At 36.6% G+C, this 22,082-nt stretch overlaps 1 protein-coding gene across 3 annotated transcripts in view; it reads left to right on the top strand.

The window, feature by feature from the left end:
• Window positions 1–22,082, top strand: part of LOC135216375 (N-acetylneuraminate 9-O-acetyltransferase-like) — a 363,601-nt gene that overhangs the window by 86,234 nt on the left and 255,285 nt on the right. For all 3 annotated transcript variants that reach the window (XM_064251636.1, XM_064251639.1, XM_064251637.1), the window contains one exon: window positions 8,057–8,197. In XM_064251636.1, the coding sequence (XP_064107706.1) occupies window positions 8,057–8,197 (141 nt within the window). The remainder of the gene's footprint in view (window positions 1–8,056; window positions 8,198–22,082) is intronic.

Here is a 22,082-nt window from a genome sequence, read left to right as displayed (position 1 = left end):
ATTCTCTAAATTATACTATTGTAGATTTAATTTTTAGTTTTATTGAGACCCTCTTTTATTTTCTTCAATCTTGTGCTATTTCTCTGGTACTATTTCACGCAGTGACACGAACTGAGCCCAGAAAAAGGATTTTGATGTAGGAAAAATCTATTTCTGGCCGATGGGTTCGTGTCGCCCAGTGAAATCCCACCACTGCCCTGCCCTGCCGCCCAAGATTGCCTGCTAACTTCAGGATGGCCACCAGAGGCGCGGCGATCGGCATGGCGTGGGGTGTAGTGGTAGTAGTTGCCGCCTCGACCTGTGGATCGGCTCTCTCATTTGGGAGTTTTGATATAGGAGAATTCTAAATGGCAAGAAGTTCGTGGTAGTGGTCTCACTCGCCCCAGTTACCATACCAACACCCTTCTTTTATTTTGGGTGAGCGAGTCAGTTATACTGACATCTTCTTTGATTTGTTTTTTCTCTGGTATTTGTTAGCTCATTTACCTTAGAAATAATGAACTAGAGGATTATTTCACTGGGCGACACGAACCCATCGCCCAGAAATAGATTTTTCCTACGTCAAAATCCTTTTTTTATAATAAAAATCTATATTTAGTCATATACACATGAAAAAATACAGTAATTAGTGAATAAACCGCGTTGTTATAAAAAAGAACGAATAGCGACAATTTTAAATGAATTGATACTTCAGGACTATGAGAGAAAACGGCTAATGAATACAGTAAAGGGGTAACTTGAATAGCATTCAAACGCTCTGTAAGACGGATGTACTTAATTTGTGTGAAAAATTTAATAGATATTTTGCTGTTTACATTAATATTAATATTTAAAAATGAGTAAAGCATTGTTATAAGCATTTTAGGGGGCATATATACTTTAGAGTAACAGTTGTAAAAGTATACTAATTTAAGAAGTCTTAGCAAGTTTTGGGGGTGATAGTGTGGGGTGTATTTTTGTCTGAAATGTTAAAATAGACAGATATAAGCATTTTTAGTTAATGGGGCACCTACTGGGTATTTGGCAGTTATAAGGATTTTTAGAGGGGATTTTTGCATCTCCGGGGTTTTTGCATTTCCACGGCAGGTTCAGGAACCTAATACTTACCGCGTAAAAGTGCAGGAGTACTACTTTATGCCCAGGAATCTATCAGCTTCAACATCCCATATGTTCAACAGGATAGTGTTGTAGATACCCTCCTATGCTCTTCCAGACCAAGAAGGTTTATCCCAAGAGGGTAGAACCAACCAGTAGGTTCAGAGAGTACCCAGAGTCCTCCCTGTAATGTGTAAGTCTCCAATGTAAAGAACTTAGGTTTGTATTTGTGTAGGTACAAATAGCAAATTTATCAAGTAATTTGTATTTTTCCTTAATAAAGACAAAGACAAACATCAAGTTTTGTACATTAACAGTCCACCTCAGCCACCCCTCACTCTGGTACCTAAGCTGGACGGCAAAGTGGAGTGCATATTTACAAGTGGGAGGGGCTTTCCTGTCACGAATTAACAACCTCGTCTGAAAGTTAAATGGATGTTCTAGCTCACATATGGAAGCAAAATCCTATGTGAAAAATTTCAGTTTTGTATGTTAGAAAATTACACAAAAAATTAATGTAAGGGTAATTGAATATGCAGGAAATTGTTCTTGAGAATAATAATTGAATTTAAGGCAGATTATTTGCTTCAGATGTTGATGTCCTATGTTGTTTTGACATTTGGGTGTGACAAGCTGACAGAGCAATTGTCAAAACTGAACAGTTGGATGTTAAACTTATATATAATTTTGCTGACAAGTAAGGCACTTTTGATCAGGGTTTAGACTGGTAAATACAGGCGGTCCCCGGGTTACGACGGGGGTTCCGTTCTTAAGACGCGTCGTAACCCGAAAATCGTCGTAAGCCGGAACGACGTTCTTGAAAACATGTCCACAGGGAAAATTTCACTACTAATTTGCAATTTTTCTTAGGGCCGTATCTCTAAAATTATCACTAATTTACTTTTTTCATGTGCAACACTGTGTATTCACAAATTACTGTATATTTTCATTAAAATACAAAGAGAGAGAGAGAGAGAGAGAGAGAGAGAGAGAGAGAGAGAGAGAGAGAGAGAGAGAGAGAGAGAGAGAGAGAGAGAAATAACTCCTTAGGTTTCAATAGATTGAAATGAATGTCTGTAGGCAACTTTTCCCCTCCCATAAACTACATATATTTCTCCAGAGAAGAGAGAAAGAGAGGACTGTGCAATTATGTTTGTCTGTCTATCAATTCTTTTGCTGAGAGCGAGAGATAAAAGGAAGAAATAGCACCAAATGTATGACAAGTATCTGTGGGGAGAGAGAGAGAGAGAGAGATAGAGAGAGGAGAGAGAGAGAAGAGAGAGAGAGAGAGAGAGAGGAGAGTTGTTTAAAAGAGAAATGGAATGATTTTTGTATTTAAAATACTCAGATATGAATTTTGTACTTGTATTATTATTGGAAAATATTAATGATTAAAACTTATTACATACACTTCCATGGAAAATGATCTCATCTCATTGAGAGAGAGAGAGAGAAGAGAGAGAGTGAGAGAGAGAGAGAGAGAGAGAAGAGAGAGAGAGAGAGAGAGAGAGAGTACATAAAACCATTAAATTCGTTGACCATTGTATGGCATTGTTAAGCTTGAGTGTCACTCGAGTTGAGGTGGGGAAATTGATACAGAAAAAGACAGGGAAGAATTTTCTTTTGAAATTATTTATCGTATTATTACTATTTTTATTATTATTATTATTATTATTATTATTATTGTTCTTATTATTATTTGAAAATATAATAAACACGTGCATCTACCATAAAAATTCTCTCATCTCAGTAAGAAAGAGGAATTATCCTTACAAGTGAAATGGGAAGGTCATTTTCATCTCTTTAAAATAAGACCATTATGAATTTTGTAATTAAAGTTTTATTATTAATATTATTATTATTTTATTATTAAATAACCTGAAATTATCAATAAACATTTTACATACTAGTACCATAAAAATTCTTTAATCTCGGTAAAAGAGAGAGAGAGAGTTTATCTCGTTGTTTCTAACGCTTCCAGCGAAAGAGAGGGAGGGCGTTACCACTATGACTCATTATTATCTTGTGTGGCAAAAGAGAGAGAGAGAGAGAGAGAGTTTAACCTTAATTAGTGACATGGATAGATTAGTACGTATTGTATTTCTTTAAAATACTATCACATATGAATTTTGTAATTACAGTTATTATTATTATTATTATTATTTATTTGAAAGTATTAAAAACAAATAGTACAAGTACATAAAACAAAAAATCTCGAGTCTCAGTAAATGAGAGAGAGAGAGAGAGAGAGAGAGAGAGAGAGAGAGAGAGAGAGAGAGAGAGAGAGAGAGAGAGAGAGAGAGAGGGGGGGGGGGGGGGGGGGGGCGGGGGGGGGGGGGGGGGGATGTCAGGACCACCACTGCAGCTCTCCCCAGCTCTTCCCCCTTTTGGCTGTCACAGAACATGATATATATCTGACAGTTTTAGTACCTGGAAAGGTTACAGAAAAGACTGGGATTTCCTTCAACAGAGAAGACTGGGATTTCCTTCATTATTCGATAATTTTTTAAATATAAGCTAAAATCTTACTAATTCGCTATGGTATTTTCTTTAATGAATTGATATTATTGCTGTATAAATTAATATTAATATTTGAAAATAGTAAATCATTTATTTATCATACTAAAAAACATACATCTTTGTAGTATAGAGAGAGAGAGAGAGAGAGAGAAAAATAGTGATTATTTTCTTGGAAAATACAAAGAGAGAGAGAGAGATAGAGAGAGAGAGAAACTGTGCTAAACTATAAAGGATTCTTATCTTATCATAATATGTGTTTTTTAAAAGCGTTGTAAACTCGGAGCATCGGAAGCGTCAGCGTTGTAACCTCAGAACAAGCGTCGTAACCCAGGGCGGATTTTTCAATGAATATTTAAGAAAAAGCGTCGTAACCTCGGAACGTCGTAAGCCGGACCCGTCGTAACCCGGGGACCGCCTGTATGGAGTCTGACCTTGAACATCTATCTTTCCAAGTTCAGGGAAGCAAATTCCTGACATGCTAGTATTGCACCAGCCCTGTGTTTTTTTATTTATTTTTTTTGCCACGCCCCTAGGTTAGGTTAGGTTTGGTTAAATTACTTCCTTAGTAATTTGGGTGTGGGAAACATGAGATTATTTTCAAGAAAATTCAATGATTAGTTTTTAATCTGGCATCCCACATTTTCAGGGAAAGGTCCCGGTACGCTGTTACTTCTTGGGAAAATGCGTCCAGGAACTCCTATTATCTGGGATGGTTTTGAATCAGCTATCATAACTTCTTGAGCAGCTACAAGGGTGGCACCACAAGTTTCAGTTTTTAGATATTCTCGGATTTCATGACTGGAGCTGGCTCCATAAATACACTTGCATAGTTTATTTCCAACAAAAGTATTCAGTGAAACTAAAAAATATACAGCAGACACAAGAACCTTGTATCATGTGATCATTGAAATTTCGTCCAAAAACATGATTTCATCATTAACATTGTGTATAGTGCAAGATGTATTTTCAGTAGATTACACTAAGTAGGCTTTCTATGCCTATCTAGGTTTTGGTAGATAACATTGATAATGCATTGAAGCCAAAGTTCATTAGGTTAAATGCAAAATCTTCGCACTTTAAGTCAGGCTTACCAACATTGTGAAATTTGCTCATTTTTAGTGGCGACTTACATAAATAAGAATAAAATAAATCTTTATTCTTTCGTCCCTCAATGTATGCCACTAAATTTACGGTTTTAGGTATGGCAGAAGAAACAAATATTATGCAGGTCACAGAACGTTTTGGAAGAGCCAAAAGCAACATCTGATACTGGCGAAATTACAGCTTTACTTCATTTAATTTGCTGCATTTATAAATACAGTAGCATTTTTAAACTCTGCTTGATAATTAGCGTACAAAATAAATCTTCAAAATACGTTTCATTTAGCAACTAATAGCTGTAATGACGTCGGTAAAATGCAGTCAGCTGATTGTTTTAAGAATATATAAATATTAACAGAATGAAAATGGCGCACGCTTCCTGTGTTGAAATATTATGATACGATAATATGACAATAATGCCTGACAAATAATTGCATAAATAATGTAAAACAACAACAGCTTTGCTAAATTATCATTATTTTTAATACAACTGTATTTTTTGACTACTGCAAATGGATATTTATTGGTGTAGCAAGCTAACCAGGCCAATAGTTTCTCTCTCTCTCTCTCTCTCTCTCTCTCTCTCTCTCTCTCTCTCTCTCTCTCTCTCTCTCTCTCTCGTGCAGGTTTAAAGAAACTAAAGCAAATTTTTATGGTTTTGCTGAAAACTAAAGCCAGAAAAGTTTGGAGTGCCAAAATTTAAGTTTCTCTCTGAGTATTTAATATTTTGTGTGGCCTCCGTCTGCCTGTACCACAGCCTGCTTTCTTGAGGGGTATGATTTCAGCAAATCGCAAAAAAAAGCTGAGACTCAAACTCCATTTCCTTTACTTCATTCACCCCTCTTCGCAGGTCAGCGAGGCTTGGTATACCATCATAGTTTACTGTGCGCGCTTCAACACAACCTTTTAAGATAGTACTACCATTGTTTTCACACACATTAAGGTCAGGGGAGCTACCTGGAAATTCACTTGACGAGAAGAAATTGATACCACTGTTTCGAAGCAGCTCCTGTCTGAAGGGCCTTGAAACATGGTTCCTTATGATGCAAAAATGTGATTTCTTCAACAGATAACACATTTTCAGGATCTTTGAGGAAAGAAAATACTCCACCAGTAAGCACAGTTTCTCTGAGGTATTCGCCTTCCATGACTGTCCTTTTTCTTTGATGATCCACATTAACCGTTTGGCTGTGAAACAGAGAAAAATTCCCAAACATTCAGGAAATTTCACAACTTGGCGATAGTGCATGTCATCATGGATATCATCCAACTTTGCAGCCCAGATGATGTCATTTTTATGATTTGGCTTCCTGACTATGTAAATGAATTCATTTGATGTGGCAACATGGAGAAAGTCAGCTTCATCCTAATCTTTGAGAAATGAACCACAAAACTATGTATGGTCTTCTCTCTGTTGCTGAGTGATGTTGGGCTTGCTGATAACATGAAATAGCTTGATACCAGATTTTTTCAACTCACGATATACAGCACCATAACTTCTCTTCTTCTCTTCTTTCCCCTTTCTGTTTCTACTTCAAGCGCCAATATGCGTAAAGGCTCTCTTGTTCTACCCACTGTCTCAGCTATGATGTCTTTTGACTCCTGAGGAAGGACTTACGGCCTTCCAAGATTCTCACTCTTTACGCGATGACAGTCATATGGATTTTTGTTCCAGTTCCTTTTACCAAACGATTCATCTCTTTTAATGTATTTAGCTATCCAGGAAAGTGAATTGAAGGATGCACCAGCATCCAACGTGAATTGAAGGATGCACCAGCATCCCTGGCCTTACTGAAGGTTATAGCTTGGATTCGGTCAATCCATCTGATTTCTTCCAAGTCGTTAGCCATGGGTGCACCTATACGGGTCTCGCTTAAATATAGGCAGGCGACCCGTTGAATGTTATAGCTTGCGACTGTCATATGCAAGTATGGTGTTTCTACTTCCCATTTCGTCAGAGTGACTTCGATGCAGAGAGATTTCTAAGTTCCCATTAGTGTCTTCCTTAAGTGTAGAGGCGATAACTCAAACTCTGAGTTAACAAACTTAACAATTTATTAAGAACTACATCTCTGGAGTAGAGGAAGAGTTGGTTTCAGAGAACTGCTCTTGATGGAGAGAAGTAGAGATCTTAAGTTACAAAGTCTTTCACAAAGATAACAGAACAAAGCTATCTCAGCATACATAACATACAGACAGAACGAACATGTGACAAGGAAGTCACGTGTTACCTCTGCAGGTGATAGGTCACCAGCTTCTCATAGGAAGGTGCTGTGACCTGTTTTGCAAGAAATGATAATGATTACACAGGCAAATGCAAACCAGGCCACTGCAAGCATAGCACGCAGTGTCTAGCTTATGTCCTGTTGTGGATACATACATATCACACTCCTATCTTGCCAGTGACCCTTTGGGTCATGGCGGTATTTTCATATATATAAAATATATTATTTATAATGTAATATATTACACATCTAACTCGGTCACTCTGTCTTAAAATACTAGAAATGTAAAATGAAAAATAGCTTAATAGAAACTTAAGATAATGTACTTGGAGGTAGGCTACAGCAGAAAACTTCATAACTTTCCATTTGTTCTGTGGAGAAGGGGGGGGGGGGGGGGGGGGGGGGGGGGGGGGGGGGGGGGGGGGTGGGGGGGGGGGGCCTCTAATTTCGAGACATCCTGTATGTGGAATGACCTGGCAAGACTGTTTGCATATAGTTTTTTTTTTTTTTTTTTTTTTTTTTTTTTTTTTTTTTTTTGTTTTTTTTTTTTTTTTTTTTTTTTTTTTTTTTTTTTTTTTTTTTTAAGGGGTGATTTCTATTATTCAGGATTTTCTTGGTCCAGCAGTGGCCTGGTCCTAAGGGTGCCAGTTTTAAGAAGTCACATTACTGAGAATTATATCTGCCAAATAAGCTGCGAGAGAGCATAGTGTAAGAATTATAGTATGTGGGGAGTAAATTATTTGAATACTAATAAGATTACTTAACATGATTATAACCATATATTCTTGGGAAGTAAACCTGTAGTGTTATTCTAAAAACACTTGACTCATAGACAGTGATTAGTTTCCACCAATGGGAATTATTCAAGAGGATTGGAAAGGGAAACTTTTCTCTTGGAATGTGTTTGAAGATTGTAGCCAATGCATATAAAGGTTGTCACTAAGTACTGGGTTTGTAAGCTTAAGCAATTTAATATTTTCTGTTCATTAAGCTTACAGATGAGTTAGTGAATGTGAAACAAAGATGCTTTATGATGAACCTTTTTAAATTTGTTCTGAATAGTTTTGGGTACTTTATGAATTATAGTAATAATTTAATTTTAAATCTTATGATAGGTTGCTGTGTCACATCCCAAATTTCCTGAGGTTGCTCATGAGGAACTCCATTATAATGACACTAATCTTCATCTGAACATTGAGTTTTTTTGGAGGCCAGTCATGGATCTGCAAGTGGACAAGTTACTTAATCAGTGGAAGGTTGGTTATTTAAAAAGAATTTGTGTAAAACTCACATGCTTTCATAATTTATTAAACATTTTATGTCACTTGTTCCTATGAGAATACAAGCTTCTGTTGTGCTTATGGTTATACCTTTGGTTAAAGATGTTTTAGTCACTGGAGCCTGATTACAAGGTAGAGTAGCAATAGGTGAACAGCATCCATTCTTCAATTGCTTTTTTTTTTAAGTGTTTCAGTGTGGTTAGAATGATTAGCAATGATTGCCAGGATATGAAAATATGTGTGTGCTAGTTTTATTTCACCTGTCTGTTAACCTTAATTATTAGTGTTCTGCCTGCAGAGGTCGGGAGTTTACATCTTCATCAGGCTGATTTGAGTGTCTCTTGTAATTGATTGCCCAGTGGAATCTTTACTATAATGACCATTATAAAAAAGAGCAGTCCAAGCATGGAATTTTATATATTTTGTTACTTTCCTTGGGGCTATATTTTATTAACATTCCTTTTATGTGCTGTTATAGGGAAAAACCAGGTTGACGTTAGAAAAAATTCAATAAATTTATGGCTTCAAAACCACTAAAATAAGGCAGGCTAAGAATGTTCTTAAGTATTTCTTTTTTCATGTTACTTTCACTATAAAACTTTATGTGGGCTTTATTATAGCAAACTAACAGCTGTACCCTTCCTTCAGACTTGTTATCAAATGCACTTTCACTTTTAACTCGGGATAGGTATCGCTATTTTGGTGCCCCTTTAAAGGTTTGTTGGGTCAAGTGCGACCCGAGCGCCCAGAAATATTTGTGAAAATTCAAAAACTGTAGCTATGCTGTACATTTTAATTTCTAAAATCAATTTTCACCACTGCCGAACACTACTGAGAAGATAAATCATACCCATCTTCAAATTAAATATTTATTACAAATATATTTAAAAAATAAGTATACGTATAAAAAATAATTTACGAAAATATTTACAAGAAATACAAAACATGCTATAGACTCACAAAAATTAAGAGAATCCTTCCTAAAACTATTATTTACAATATGTGATTGCCAGAAAAGGTGTCAGACCCATAGAGGTCAAAATCTGAAACGAGAAAAAAAGGGTGAGTTTTTTGGCCCCAAAAATGAATTAAAATTTCAAAATTTTTTTTTGGGTACCTAAATGAAATAGGAAGTGGCTAATTCTTTTTTATAGAATAAACTCATATTATCCTAGAACAGAATTACTATGTAAAAAGATCTGCACTAAGATGTAATTTACTGTTATATCAGAAATGTTATTCTCTCTCTCTCTTCTCTCTCTCTCTCTCTCTCGCTCTCTCAAATCTCTCCTCTCTCTCTCTCTCTCCTCTCTCAAACAGTAATTTACAAAAATATTTTAAAGAAATACAAAATACGCTATATGCACACAAAAATTGAGGGAATCTTTCCTAAAACCACTATTTATAATATGTGACTGCCAGAAAAGGTGTCGGACCCATAGAGGTCAAAATAAAAAGAGAAAAAAAAAGGATATGTTTTTTTGGCCAAAAAAAATGGTCAAAATTTCACGAATTAGTTTGGTACCTAAATGAAATAGGAAAAGGCTAATTTTTTTAATAGAATAAACTCTCATTATCCTAGAATGAAATTATGTAAAAAGATCTGCACTAAGATGTAATTTACTCTCATATTAGAAATTTTATTTCTCTCTCTCTCTCTCTCTCTCTCTCTCTCTCTCTCTCTCTCTCTCTCTCTACAGTGTGTCATGATTTATTGACATAAGCTCATGTAATCTATCACCAGAAAATGCAGAGATCCAATACTTCCCACCCCCTCTTGTGTCATAATCATTTCAAGGTCATCACCCTCGCGTATAACTCTTTGTTACACAAACTTGAGGTTTTTGCCATAGAGGTGTCAGCAACCTCTAAATTATCATCAAAATCACTTTATAATTACATTAGAAGTAAGTTGATGACATCCATGCCCAGAGAATACTGCTTGCTGGCCATTGTTGATGAAAAATGCCAAGAAAAAAAAAATGCAAAAACTGGGAAATTGGCAATCGAAAGAAATTGGAATAAATGGCAATATAAGGCATCTCAGCCACAACCAATGGCATGCATAATATTCACACACCACCTACCTACAGTTTCCAACAATATAAATCTATCCCAGAGTCAACAGTGTTAGACAGGAAATCACTACTTGATAACTTTGCCTTTGTATCCCACACATGTTCAAAACAAACTATTACTCAGAAAAGGGGAAAGGACAAAGGCAAGGCAAATGCAAGTGTTGACATGATTGTAGTATGTGTTCTGCTATCCTCTTGCAGATTGATCACACCCAGATTCGAGATAGACGATGATTTATGGGAAAAAAACATGTCGAGTCGTGCTCGACCCAGCAAACCTATCCAGGGTTAAATTTCCTGGACGTACATCTTTTTCCCAGCCAATGCTACTGTGTCACTGACCGGTTCAGTCAGGCACCACCAGCTGATGGCAGGCGCATACTTGTTGCGACTGGTTGCTGGGAAAGATATTCATTGTGAGGCCCCCTTTAAATGACCCTTGATAAAACTCAGCCTATAGATAAACCCGGATTTTTATGTTAACTGCATTTGTAGTATTTTATGTTAACTCATGGTACCAAATTATTGAATGCAGCAGACCCATCTTTGGCCCTTTGGGCCCTAATTCCCAAAGAGGGGATGCAGCTATCGAGGCTGGGGTAAGTAGGCTACAACCCCTTCTCCCTTGGTTGGCAAGTTGAAAGGGCGTAGACCTCCTGCCCCCAAATATAGTGGAAAATCCTCGGCCCCCCATTCCCAAGGGATGTTACCTACTTATTACTGGGGGTGCATTGTGGGCCTCATATTGTGGGGAGCCTGTTTGTACATATAGAAACACTTCTACATAGAGGTCAACTCCGAAAGTTGTAACTACATAGTTGTCAACTCCAAAAGCTGTAAAAATTGAGGTGGTATGGAAAACAGGAATTATGATCCCTTTAGAAATGGCCTTAAAATTTTGGATTCTGACTAAAACCTTCCCGGGGGGGCGGGGGGAGCCTATAATAAAAATTTTGGTAGCCCTAGCTGTCAACTACAAAAGTTGTGAAAAAAAAAGAGGTTATGAAAAAGAGGGGTTATTACCTCCTTAGAAATGGCCCTTGAATTTCAGATTTTACTAAAACTTTCCTTTGGGGGGAGGGGTGTCTATGGTAAAAATTTAGTAGCCCTAGTTCTCAACTCCAAAAGTTGTAAAAAATGAGGAGGCATGAAAAAGAGCAGTTATGACCCTCTTAGAAATGGCCCTCAAATTTTCGATTTTGAACAAAACCTTTGTTGGGGGGGGGTCTATGATAAAAATTTGGTAGCTTAGCTGTCAACTCTGAAAGTTGTAGAAAATGAGGGTGGGTAAAAAAAAAAAAAAGGAGTGGTTTTGACCCCCTTAGAAAACAGCCCTCGAATTTTGTATTTTGACTAAAACCTTCGGATGGGGGTAGTCTATGGTAAAAATTTGGTAGCCCTAGCTGTTAACTCCAAAAGTTGTAAAAATTGAGCTGTTATGAAAAAGAGTGCCAATGACCCCCTTAGAAATGGCCCTGGAATTTTGGATTTTGATTGAAACCTTCATAGGAGGGAGGGGAGTCTATGGTAAAAATTTGGTGGCCCTAGCTTTCATGGTCTGAGGGTGTATAGTGAACAAACAGACAGAAATTGCCTTTCATATATACAGTGGAACCTCGATTTTCATTCATAATCCGTTCCAAAACGTCCCACGAAGTCCGAAACTTACAAAATCTGAAATAATAATTCCCAGAAGGAATAATGTACGTATATACAATTAATGCCTTCCAGGTGACCAAAAATATTAACATAAATACATATTATAGGGAATATACACAGTTTTATATACAAAAAAACAATGAGAAATAAATATAAATGACTAATGAAATGAATAAATGAACATTTAACATCACTCTTGCCTCTATGGAAAACACGGGTTAGTGTATGGAAGATGTAGAGAAGTTGAGGTTAATGTTTTGAAAGGGAATCTCCGTCAAGAAGGACTTCAGGCACTAGGACCAGCTTGAGTCACTGGAACCCTGTCACACAACAAAACTGTCCAAAGACATTTGTCTGACGTTTCTTTAACGTTTGCCTAAAGTTAAACACGACATAGTCATTAAAGATGTTGAAGACACGGAATACAACATCTTTGTTGGGATGGTAAGTCTCAACAATTTTTTTTCCATCACTCCACTTTGCAAATATGTCCTTAATCACTGAAGTAGGTACATTATGTATGCCCATTCCCTTTTAAACCAGCCTCTGCTGGCCTTAAATTCACTAACAACAGCGCTTGTTGTAGACATTTTCTCACTGAGATAGAGATGCAACATCCTCCAACACTTTGCTACGAGTTCTTTCTTAAATTCTATTGTGTTTCTTGCCTTTTTTACAGAATTGCTAGTACTTGGAACTTTCTTTTGCCCCATGATAGATCATTTAGCAGTTGCACTCGAATAAAAAAGCACAAAGTGTACAAAAACAATGAACACAAAAGCAGAATTTGTCACAATAGAACATGGAAGGCTTTGTTTGAGTGCTCTGTAAGGGGCCTAGAAACGACGTGGGGCTTGGAAGGATCGTTTCTAGGTGTACGAAATCTGAGGATATGTATGAACCCAAAGTCAGAATTTCGTTGGATAAAGTCTACGAAATCTGAATCGGATGAAAACCAGGGCGTACGAAATCTGAGGTTTGACTGTAGCCTATATAAAAATCCGGTATGTGTGAAGGGTAACATAAATCTGTCCCTATTTTTCTTATGTATTTGATTTCTTGATCCAAATACCGGGGACTGACAGTGTGCAATGCTCGTAACAATCTAGAAGAAATAATGGACATAAGTAATGTTGGTTGGTTTTCTATAAACACTGAATTTGGATTGAAATAGTTCTCTATGTATTAAACTTGTAAGAAAGGGAGGATATTGTCTTTTACTAATTCTGAAGTAAATTTAATGGATGGTACCTGGTTATCCAAATTAGAGAGTAAATCATTTACATCAATACCAGCAGGCAAAACAGCTAAAATATTGTCATCATTTCTGTACCATTTTAAAGGAACATAAATGATATTAGGTAAATATCGTTTTTCAAAATATTCAACATGCAAATTTGAGAGGAGTGGAGATTAAGGGTTGCCCATTGCCATACCAAATATTTGTATATAGAATTCACCATTGAATATATCACAGGTGCACAACCTAGTGAGTGAAACAATATGACTTACAGGGAGAGGTAATTCATGACGGATTTTGTAGTTCGTTACTAAAATATACTCAAAGGTAGAATCTATACAGACCTTAGTGAAAAGAGAGCAAGCATCAAAACTAACGAAGCTATCATGATGTGGGCAAAAAGTAATTTTGTTTAATTTTTCAACTAAATCTAGTGAAGTATATATGTGAGAATCGGAGATATGTAGCTCCAAGTAACGGAGGCAAGAGTTTGTTCATATATTGAAAGTTTATATGATATTGAACCAATAGTGCTGATTATAGGCTGCATAAGATTATTTGTGATTTTACCAAAACATACCAGTTAGGTAACGAGGGAAATTTACTTACAATGGACCCATTAGTTCTTTATTTTATCTCTAATGATTTATTTTTACTGTGCAAATGAAATTTTTATTATGACTTGATCATAGTGATTTTTTGTTAGTTATCATAAGTCGTGTCATCATCCAGTAAGGTTTGCATATGTAATATGTAGTCAGCTTTATCTAAAATTTCAATACTATTCAACTTATCAGTTTTTGTGATGTGGGTTGTATTGCCTTTTTTAAGATTGGTGAGACTTTTCTTATGATGAACATGAAAATTACTTTCATTTATAACATTTGCAGCTTCATAAACAATGCCTTTAAGTATATCAACCTATTTTTAGGGAGGTCACAATATTTTTTCTAATTTACATAAGGACGAAGCAATCGTTGAAGCAGAGGATCTATTCGATATAAAGAAGGATAAACCATATCCAAGTGCACTCAGAAAATTTTTTCTTATTTATTTACTTAACAAGTGTACAATGCAACCATTATGTGCACTGTTAGTCCAGTCTGCTATCAGTAATATTTTTCAGTTTTCTGTCCAGTTTCCTTGTGAAGGCATATGTAGTCCTACGAAGATTTCAGTATATTTCTGGTCACAGTGAGTCCTTCCAATCCGCTACAACAGAATGATCAAATGAAATTCTAGCTTTTTCTAATTCCTTAAAATTTTCCTTCTCTTGCTTTGCGGCATCTATGTGGCGTTTTAACATCATGTCACTAAATTAATTGAATGGGAGATGGTCATATTTTCTTAAGTGGCGTGGTTACAAGGTTTCAGGGAGCACTTCTTCAAGAACTTTAATTGAATTCTGGTCGAATGCGCAGCCAAAAGAGACTTGGAGAGTAGTAACTGTGCATCTCAAAAGAGGAAATAGGATAGCGAAAGTAAACGTGGCCCTCATTATGTATAACTGAATCAGAAAGATATGGAACATGATGAATGTATAAATTAAGGCAAATGCCACGAAGGAAGAGTGAAAAATTGGAGTGATTGCTTGGTCATGCAACATACGGTTCTTTACTAGGAGACTGATGAAAAATATTAAAGTAAGGTTACTACAAGAAAGCTTGTATAATTGACTGGTGACATACTACAGATTTCCCTGAGGATGGGGATTATAAAAAATAGATGCACCTGGAATCCAACACCGTTGAAGAAATTAGTGGACCTACCAAAATAAAGGAAAATCATTGAGAGGATTTTAATATAGGATTGGCCCCAAATGGCTTGAAAGCATAAAAGGGAACACTTAGTATGTATATTCTCCTTTCAGTAAACAATAACATTTTTGGAAAAATTAACATATATATACCTATATATATACATATATAATAATATATATATATATATATATATATATATATATATATATATATATATATATATACACAGTGGACCCCCTGTATTCACGTTCTCCGGATTCGCGGACTCACACATTCACGGATTTCTCTCGGGAACGTTTCCCTGCATTATTCGCTGTATTTTTCTATGAGAAATATCCACAAGTTCCTGGTTTTTTTTAATCAATTTCATCATAAAATGCACTTGTTGTGATAAAACTATTAAAAAAACCAAGTATGAAAATTTTAGTGGTTTTTTCTTAAAGTTAAGTTTTAACTAACAAAATAGGCTGTTTTTAGCGTTTTTATAGGGGTTCCAAACATTCGCGGATTCAAACTATTCGCGGGGGGGGTCTGGTACGCATCCCCGCGAATACGGGGGACCACTATATATATATATATATATATATATATATATATATATATATATATATATATATATATATATATATATAATATATATATATAATATTAAAATGTCCAATGTGGCCGTATTACCAATGGTTGACCATAGGCTAGGCTATGTATAATGTGTACTGTACTGCATAGACACAAAACTTGTTGCTAATAATAAAACATTGAAAAACAAGCCTAGTTATTACAGTAAATTGATAAAATATTGAAAGTAATGATGTTAGTTGAATTTTGTTTATTAATTATGTACGTCTTTTCATTCGGGGAGTCATTCTATAGATGAATCTTTGGGTGCAGTACAGGTAGCCCTTTAAGTCCTTATTTTAACTAATCTATACATGGAATATTTGAAACTACAATAATAAAAGCAATAAAACGGAATATTTGAAACTACAATAATAAAAGCAATAAAACCTAAAAGACATGCTGTGGATGAGATATGTAGATGATTTCCTAACATTTTTGGGATAATAAGAGTCAATTTCAACGAATTTCTTTCAAAATTGAATGCATTCATGCCCAGAATCAAATTTAAAGTTAAATGGGATCAAACAACAAAATTCCTTTTCTTGATGTTTTAATAATTAGAGACGTGACAGAATACAAATTTACCATATACAAAAAACCAACATTTTCACTCCCATACATTCATTATTTTAGTTATCAATGGCATCTATTAAAATCTGGGCTGCCAGCAATTCATTCTTAAGAGCCATTCAGATTTGTTCCCCGGATCTCCTCGAAAAGGATATTGAACTAATCTGTAAGCATTTGTCATCTTTAAAATACCCTGACCATATAGTTGAAAAATCAATTCATAAAGGGAACACAATCTTCTACTGCCCCCCTCAAAACAAGACCAGAGAGATACCTAACAACAAAATAAAAAATAAAATCCCAAACCTGGATAGGATTAAGATATTGACAGACACCTTAAGGGGACCGTCCGCTATGATGTCTATTTTTTTTATTTATTACGCAAAATACATAATTTTCATATATGTTTTAGATATATATAATACCTTCATCATATAAAAATTTCAAGTCATTTGAGCAAAAACTTTTCGTTTTATTAGCAAAAATCATGATTAAAAAAAAAATAGGTAGAGTTTTCTCTGCTAATATGACATCAGCTGTATTGAAAATCATACCATAAAAACTTCTTTATATACGGAACAATTCTGTGTGACAGAATTTTTATTTTTTTATTTTTTTATTTTTTAAGAATTTTTTTTTTTTAGACTTAAAAAAACCTAAAAAAAAAAGAAAAAAAGAAAGAAAAAAAGAAATAAAAATTCTGTGACACAGAATTATGGAATTTTTATTCCTCTTTCCAATGATATCTTTCTCTCTAAAATTGGATAATAAATAACCGAGTAATGGCTACCGACATGCGCATAAGTATGTTTTTGAGTTATGAGCTCCCAAAGATTTGCTATGTAAATAAAAGTCAAAACAACATTATTATAATTACTTTATTTGTACTTTTATTGTTGATTTCTACATCAAGGATCCTGTTCCTACCCCTAAAAGTGGTGTTAATACCCTCAGCGTGACACCAGATAATGATGTTGACGGGGAGACATGAGACAATGAGGGCAGCTGAAAATAATGAATTTTCGTGTTTTTCTTTCAGCACACTCCTGGCCTTCGCTAATTTTGCTAGCCTTAGTTGCTGAGTAGCCTTCTTGATCTTAGGTAACTTCGGCATTGCTATAAGTTCACTAAGAAGTTATAAAAACAACGTAAATAGCTAGTAACCAAACGCAAGTGCCTACGCGCATGTAACTTCTTTGACGTCTGTGGCGTAACTGAGTCATTCTCTGAGTCTCGCCTATAAATAACCGCTCTGAGCAGCTCGCTTCTCACCCAGTGTCACACTACCTTTCATTGCGGGGGGCGTGTTATTGGGGTGGGGGGGGTGGGGTGGTTTACCAGATGTATGAGAATTTCGAAAAAAATCGCTGTATATATGCAAAAATAACCACGCAAAAACGATTCTGTCAGACTCAAGTCATACAGACAACGCAGTTACGTCATCATTTAAAAACCACTATATCTTCATTATTTGTAAAAATAATTGGCTGAAACTTATGGAAAGCATGCGCAGCATGTTTCTGCATAGATACAAGTAATAACTCGATTTTTTATTTTTTCAAGTTGACATATCATCCGCCATAGCGGACGGTCCCCTTAAAACTAACCCTTTTGCTTCTACCTACCCAAATACCTTAGCCAATTCCTGATTAACATCCAACAAAAGCCAATCCCCAAAGACAGAAGTATATGAAATACCTTGCCTTGACTGATCAATTTTACATTGGCTTTACAGTAAAATCACTCCCCCTGATATTAATACAACTTAAACGTTCAGTTCGGTACGGCCAACAAGCTCAGCTATTTTTAACCACATAAATAACCATAAGCACAGAATAAACTGGAATTTTTCATGTATAATTGTTGGTTCAAAAGCCAGATGGTAGAATCAGCTTTAAAGAAAGAAAAACAATGAATATTGCAAAGGGTGTGTGAGATGTAGATATTATAGATGAAATCTTTCTCCAACCAGCAATTAAGAAGATTAAGGAGAAATTGTTAACCAGGGTGACTTAAAACGGCTGACGTGTGACCTCTTGGTATAAATACTGCTTTTTCTGTAACTTTTCTCATCCATCCCCTACCTGATGAGAGAGAGTTTGGTCTCTGAAGTATAGTATTTACTTTCTACAATTTGGCCTTTTTATGGGCTCTTTCATCAGGTGGAATTTTGTTTATTAATAGAATCCGGAAGAGACCCTGATAAACTTCTGGCTGGCTCTCAGCTGGACTCTGTTAGCAGGGATAGGCTAACGGATTTAGGCACAGGTTTAGGGGGGGAGACTTTAGTGGCATTGGGGCCAAGAGTTCTTGACATCCAAATTAGTACATTTTGTTAGCAGGGCCCAGGCCAGTAGATGAAAGGGGGAGCCGGAGATCGACAGCTTGGTCTGGCACAGACTCTAAAGTAGACTCAGGCACAGGATTAGGAGAAGAGACATAAGCGGCATTTGTGGCAAGAATTCTTGACATCCAAATTTGTACATTTTGTAAGGAACCAGAATCTGGCTTGGGTATGGGATCAATGACGGGACTGGATAGAACACACTACTGGCCAGGTGTAGGCACTGGCTGTGGCTCAATGGCAGGGCCAGAATGAACATCAGCACCTAATGGAGACTCACATGTGGCAGGACTTATAAAAGGCCTAGGATGGGGCTAGAAAGAGGGGTCCTGTCCTAGGACAGAGGTCTTAGCCTCCAGAAATTTTATTTGCTGCTCCGAGCACACAAATCCTACTTTTATGGGGCCTGGTAACCCTCAAGCAGACTGTCAGGAGCTTCAGCCTCCAATTATCTATGCCTTCAATAGTTATGGCCTGTTCTCTTCAGTGATGGCTCCATTGGGTAAATTGTCTCGCTTTGCAAGGGAAATTTGAGCACCAGTGTCTTCAAATGTAGAGACCTGTTGAGCACAATAACGACCTTGAGGAGGTACAACAAAAACAGGGCCTGCTGCTGTGGGTCCTAATGAAGATGAATGAGTGGCCACCAGTGCACTGACAGCGGCAGCATTCTTTCCAGGGCAATCCCTGAAATTAGTGGGATGCCTGTACTGCTCACAAGTGGGACGATAAATTTTGCTATAATCTCTATGAAGAGCAGTTACAGTAAGAATAGGCTGTCAGTTCTGATTAGAGGGGGTTTGACATGTCTCCCCTATTAGCTTTACACTGGGCTTCTAAATGCCCTACTTTTTTACAATATACACATACAGGTGGGGATGAAGATGGTCTCTTCTTGGTCAGATTGATGAGGCAGTGTGGTCAGGAGGAAGTATGCATCTGTTAGAGGTGTTTGAGGATGGGTGGTACATCTTGTACAGTGCGCATTGGCCAAGAGGCGGCAGTCAGTGAATAGGCTTAGCTGTTTCTTACTAATGTGTATGGCCAATGGTGCCTTATGGAAGCTCACGCTGGATTCTGTTCAGCAAGTCTTCAAACTCCTTGCGCTTCAAGGCATCGATCCACTGCCACAAGGTGCAGCTCTGTGGGTCTTTTTATAGGACCACTCAGACCAGGTTGGCCCCACTTCCTTGTGAAAACTTCATCATCTTTGCCTCAAGTGCTCAGGCATAATGTCATATGCCATTGCTATGGCCTTCCTGACCACCTCAGAGTTTCCCTTGTCATCATTTTTCAGGGATTTTAAGGCATACTGACCCTTTCCGGCCATGTGCTTTGTGAGAATCATGGCCTTCTCAGTGTCAGTCGAAATGTACTCAGAGAAGAGGGTTTCCACATGCTCTAGCCATGCCTCTGGCTCTGCGTCATTCAAGTAGGGCATGAAGTGGCTGATATTTGAAATAATGGAAGGAGTGGGGAACGGCAATGGATGCTCAGCTTGGTGTTGGTCCTGGTTGGATCTTTTGAGCTTGAGTTCCTTCTTCTTCATGGGTAGTTCATGCAACCTTCTCTTCTTGTCTCAGCTGTTCCAGCTGCAATTCATTCTCTCTTCTTTAGTTTTTTTTCTCCCTTTAATGCATACTTTCCCTACCTTCATGAAGGCTTTGTACTCCTCAGCAGGCTGATGCTGAGAGTGGGGTCTGACTTCCTCAAGAAATGTTCAAAGTTTTAGGATGACCGCACAGCATTTTTGTGGAAAAAGGGAATGGCACACTGAACTGGTCAGAGTGTAAGAAAAATAAGGAAGTGGGCCATTTTAGACTACACTTGAAAATGGAGAGCACCTCTGAGGCAACTCTAAATGGTAGTGTACCTTTATAGGCTCCACAGGAATGGAAGTGTCCCTTAGGATAACACTTGGCATGACACACTAAGAGATAGAACTTGGTATGACACAATGAGATTCACCCACAGATTGGGGGCAGGTTTTGAAGAACCGAATAATTTGAGGCATGTTAATAGGTTTACAAAGGCACAAAATTGTGCAGATTGGTTCACAAGGAACGGTTGACTATTACAAAGAATAATGTAGCTCAGTCTGTTTCACATGGAATAAGGCTAATTATGAAGTGGTTTAGTATAAAAGAATATGTTAGTCTTTTTCAACCTTTGTGGTAGGGACAGTAGGCTAAAAGTATAGATCTCACTTGATTAAATAGTAATAATTTCTCCTTGCAAAACCATTAGTGACTGTAGTGAAAATAAAAGAAGCTAATACCTCTTTCAAGAGAAACCAGTTTCATAGGTCACTAACAGGTGAACAGTTAGCATAATTGTGTTGACAAGGATGATGTCAGCCTGAAAAGAGGTCCACAGGTTTCTACCAGGTTGCAGAAGTGTGGTCTTGCACTAGTTTTTTAAAGAAAATTTTTGAATTAAATGTATGAGTAATTGAAATAAGCAGCACTGTAAATGATGTTTTGCCCTTCATATTCATCAGTAGGGTTATGAAGAACTGTGCGCATGGAAAAGCTGAAGATGCCATGAACTATTTTTTATCTGTACCTGTGATAATTGTTGGAAAGTATTCTATCTCAAGTAAATTTTGGTGAATGAGATTACGTATCTAGATCTAGGTACCCAAGGCTTTTACTATCCATTAATACCATCTATTTCCAGCTAAGGAAGGTAACTTGAAAACATGTACAGTAATACAGTGTTGTTCCAGGATTATGGTCATCCTGGAACAACACTGTATTACTGTACATGTTTTCAAGTTACCTCCCTTAGCTGGAAATAGATGGTATTAATGGATAGTAAAATATTCTTTAAAAATCTTTCTACTTTCACTGTACTAAATCATAATAATACTGCTTCCTGGTTTCTGGATGCATGATCAGTAAGGCCAGTGGTTGTGTTAAATAGATGATTATCATTATCATTCTCCTTTTATCTGGTATTATTAACCCCATGGTGAGCGAAGTTGTGCAAAGTTAAAACTTGGTAGCTGGAAGTAAGTGTTTTTCAGTTGACTTATGACCAGATGTGACTTACTGTTTGGGCCACAGGGGTACCATGGATAAATTAAACTTATTGATATATTAAGGCAACTTTAAGGTTCTCCAAATTAAATGAAGTGAGTGAAAGGCTACTTCCTTTGACTTTCTTCAAAATAATCATTCAAATTAAGTAATAGAAGAGGTTTGCTTATTCTGTGAAAGAATTGTAAGGTGATTATGTAACGTAAGTAAAACACATTTAATGGAAGTGCTCCCTTTCCATCTAATTTGATTGGCTTTTCTATAAGGTTTAGGATTCCCTTGCAGCAGTAGGTCTGACTAGATCACATATGTTTATCTGCAAGTAAGAATTGATGTCTTCCATTTTCTAAAGTTAAGGATTGATAAAATAAGAGGTTTGTATTTATAAAATTTTGAATTATTTAAATATTTTCCATATAAAGTATATTTTGTTTACAATGAAATTAAGTTCCTGCTCCCTAACCTTATACATTGATACATTGGATGTTCTTTACACATTTGATACACATTTGAACTATCTGATCGCTGTTGTAACAGGAGATGAAATAACT

The sequence above is a fragment of the Macrobrachium nipponense genome, chromosome 6, assembly GCF_015104395.2.
Source record: "Macrobrachium nipponense isolate FS-2020 chromosome 6, ASM1510439v2, whole genome shotgun sequence".
Taxonomy (NCBI): domain Eukaryota; kingdom Metazoa; phylum Arthropoda; class Malacostraca; order Decapoda; family Palaemonidae; genus Macrobrachium; species Macrobrachium nipponense.
This window is presented reverse-complemented; position numbering and strand designations above follow the sequence as displayed.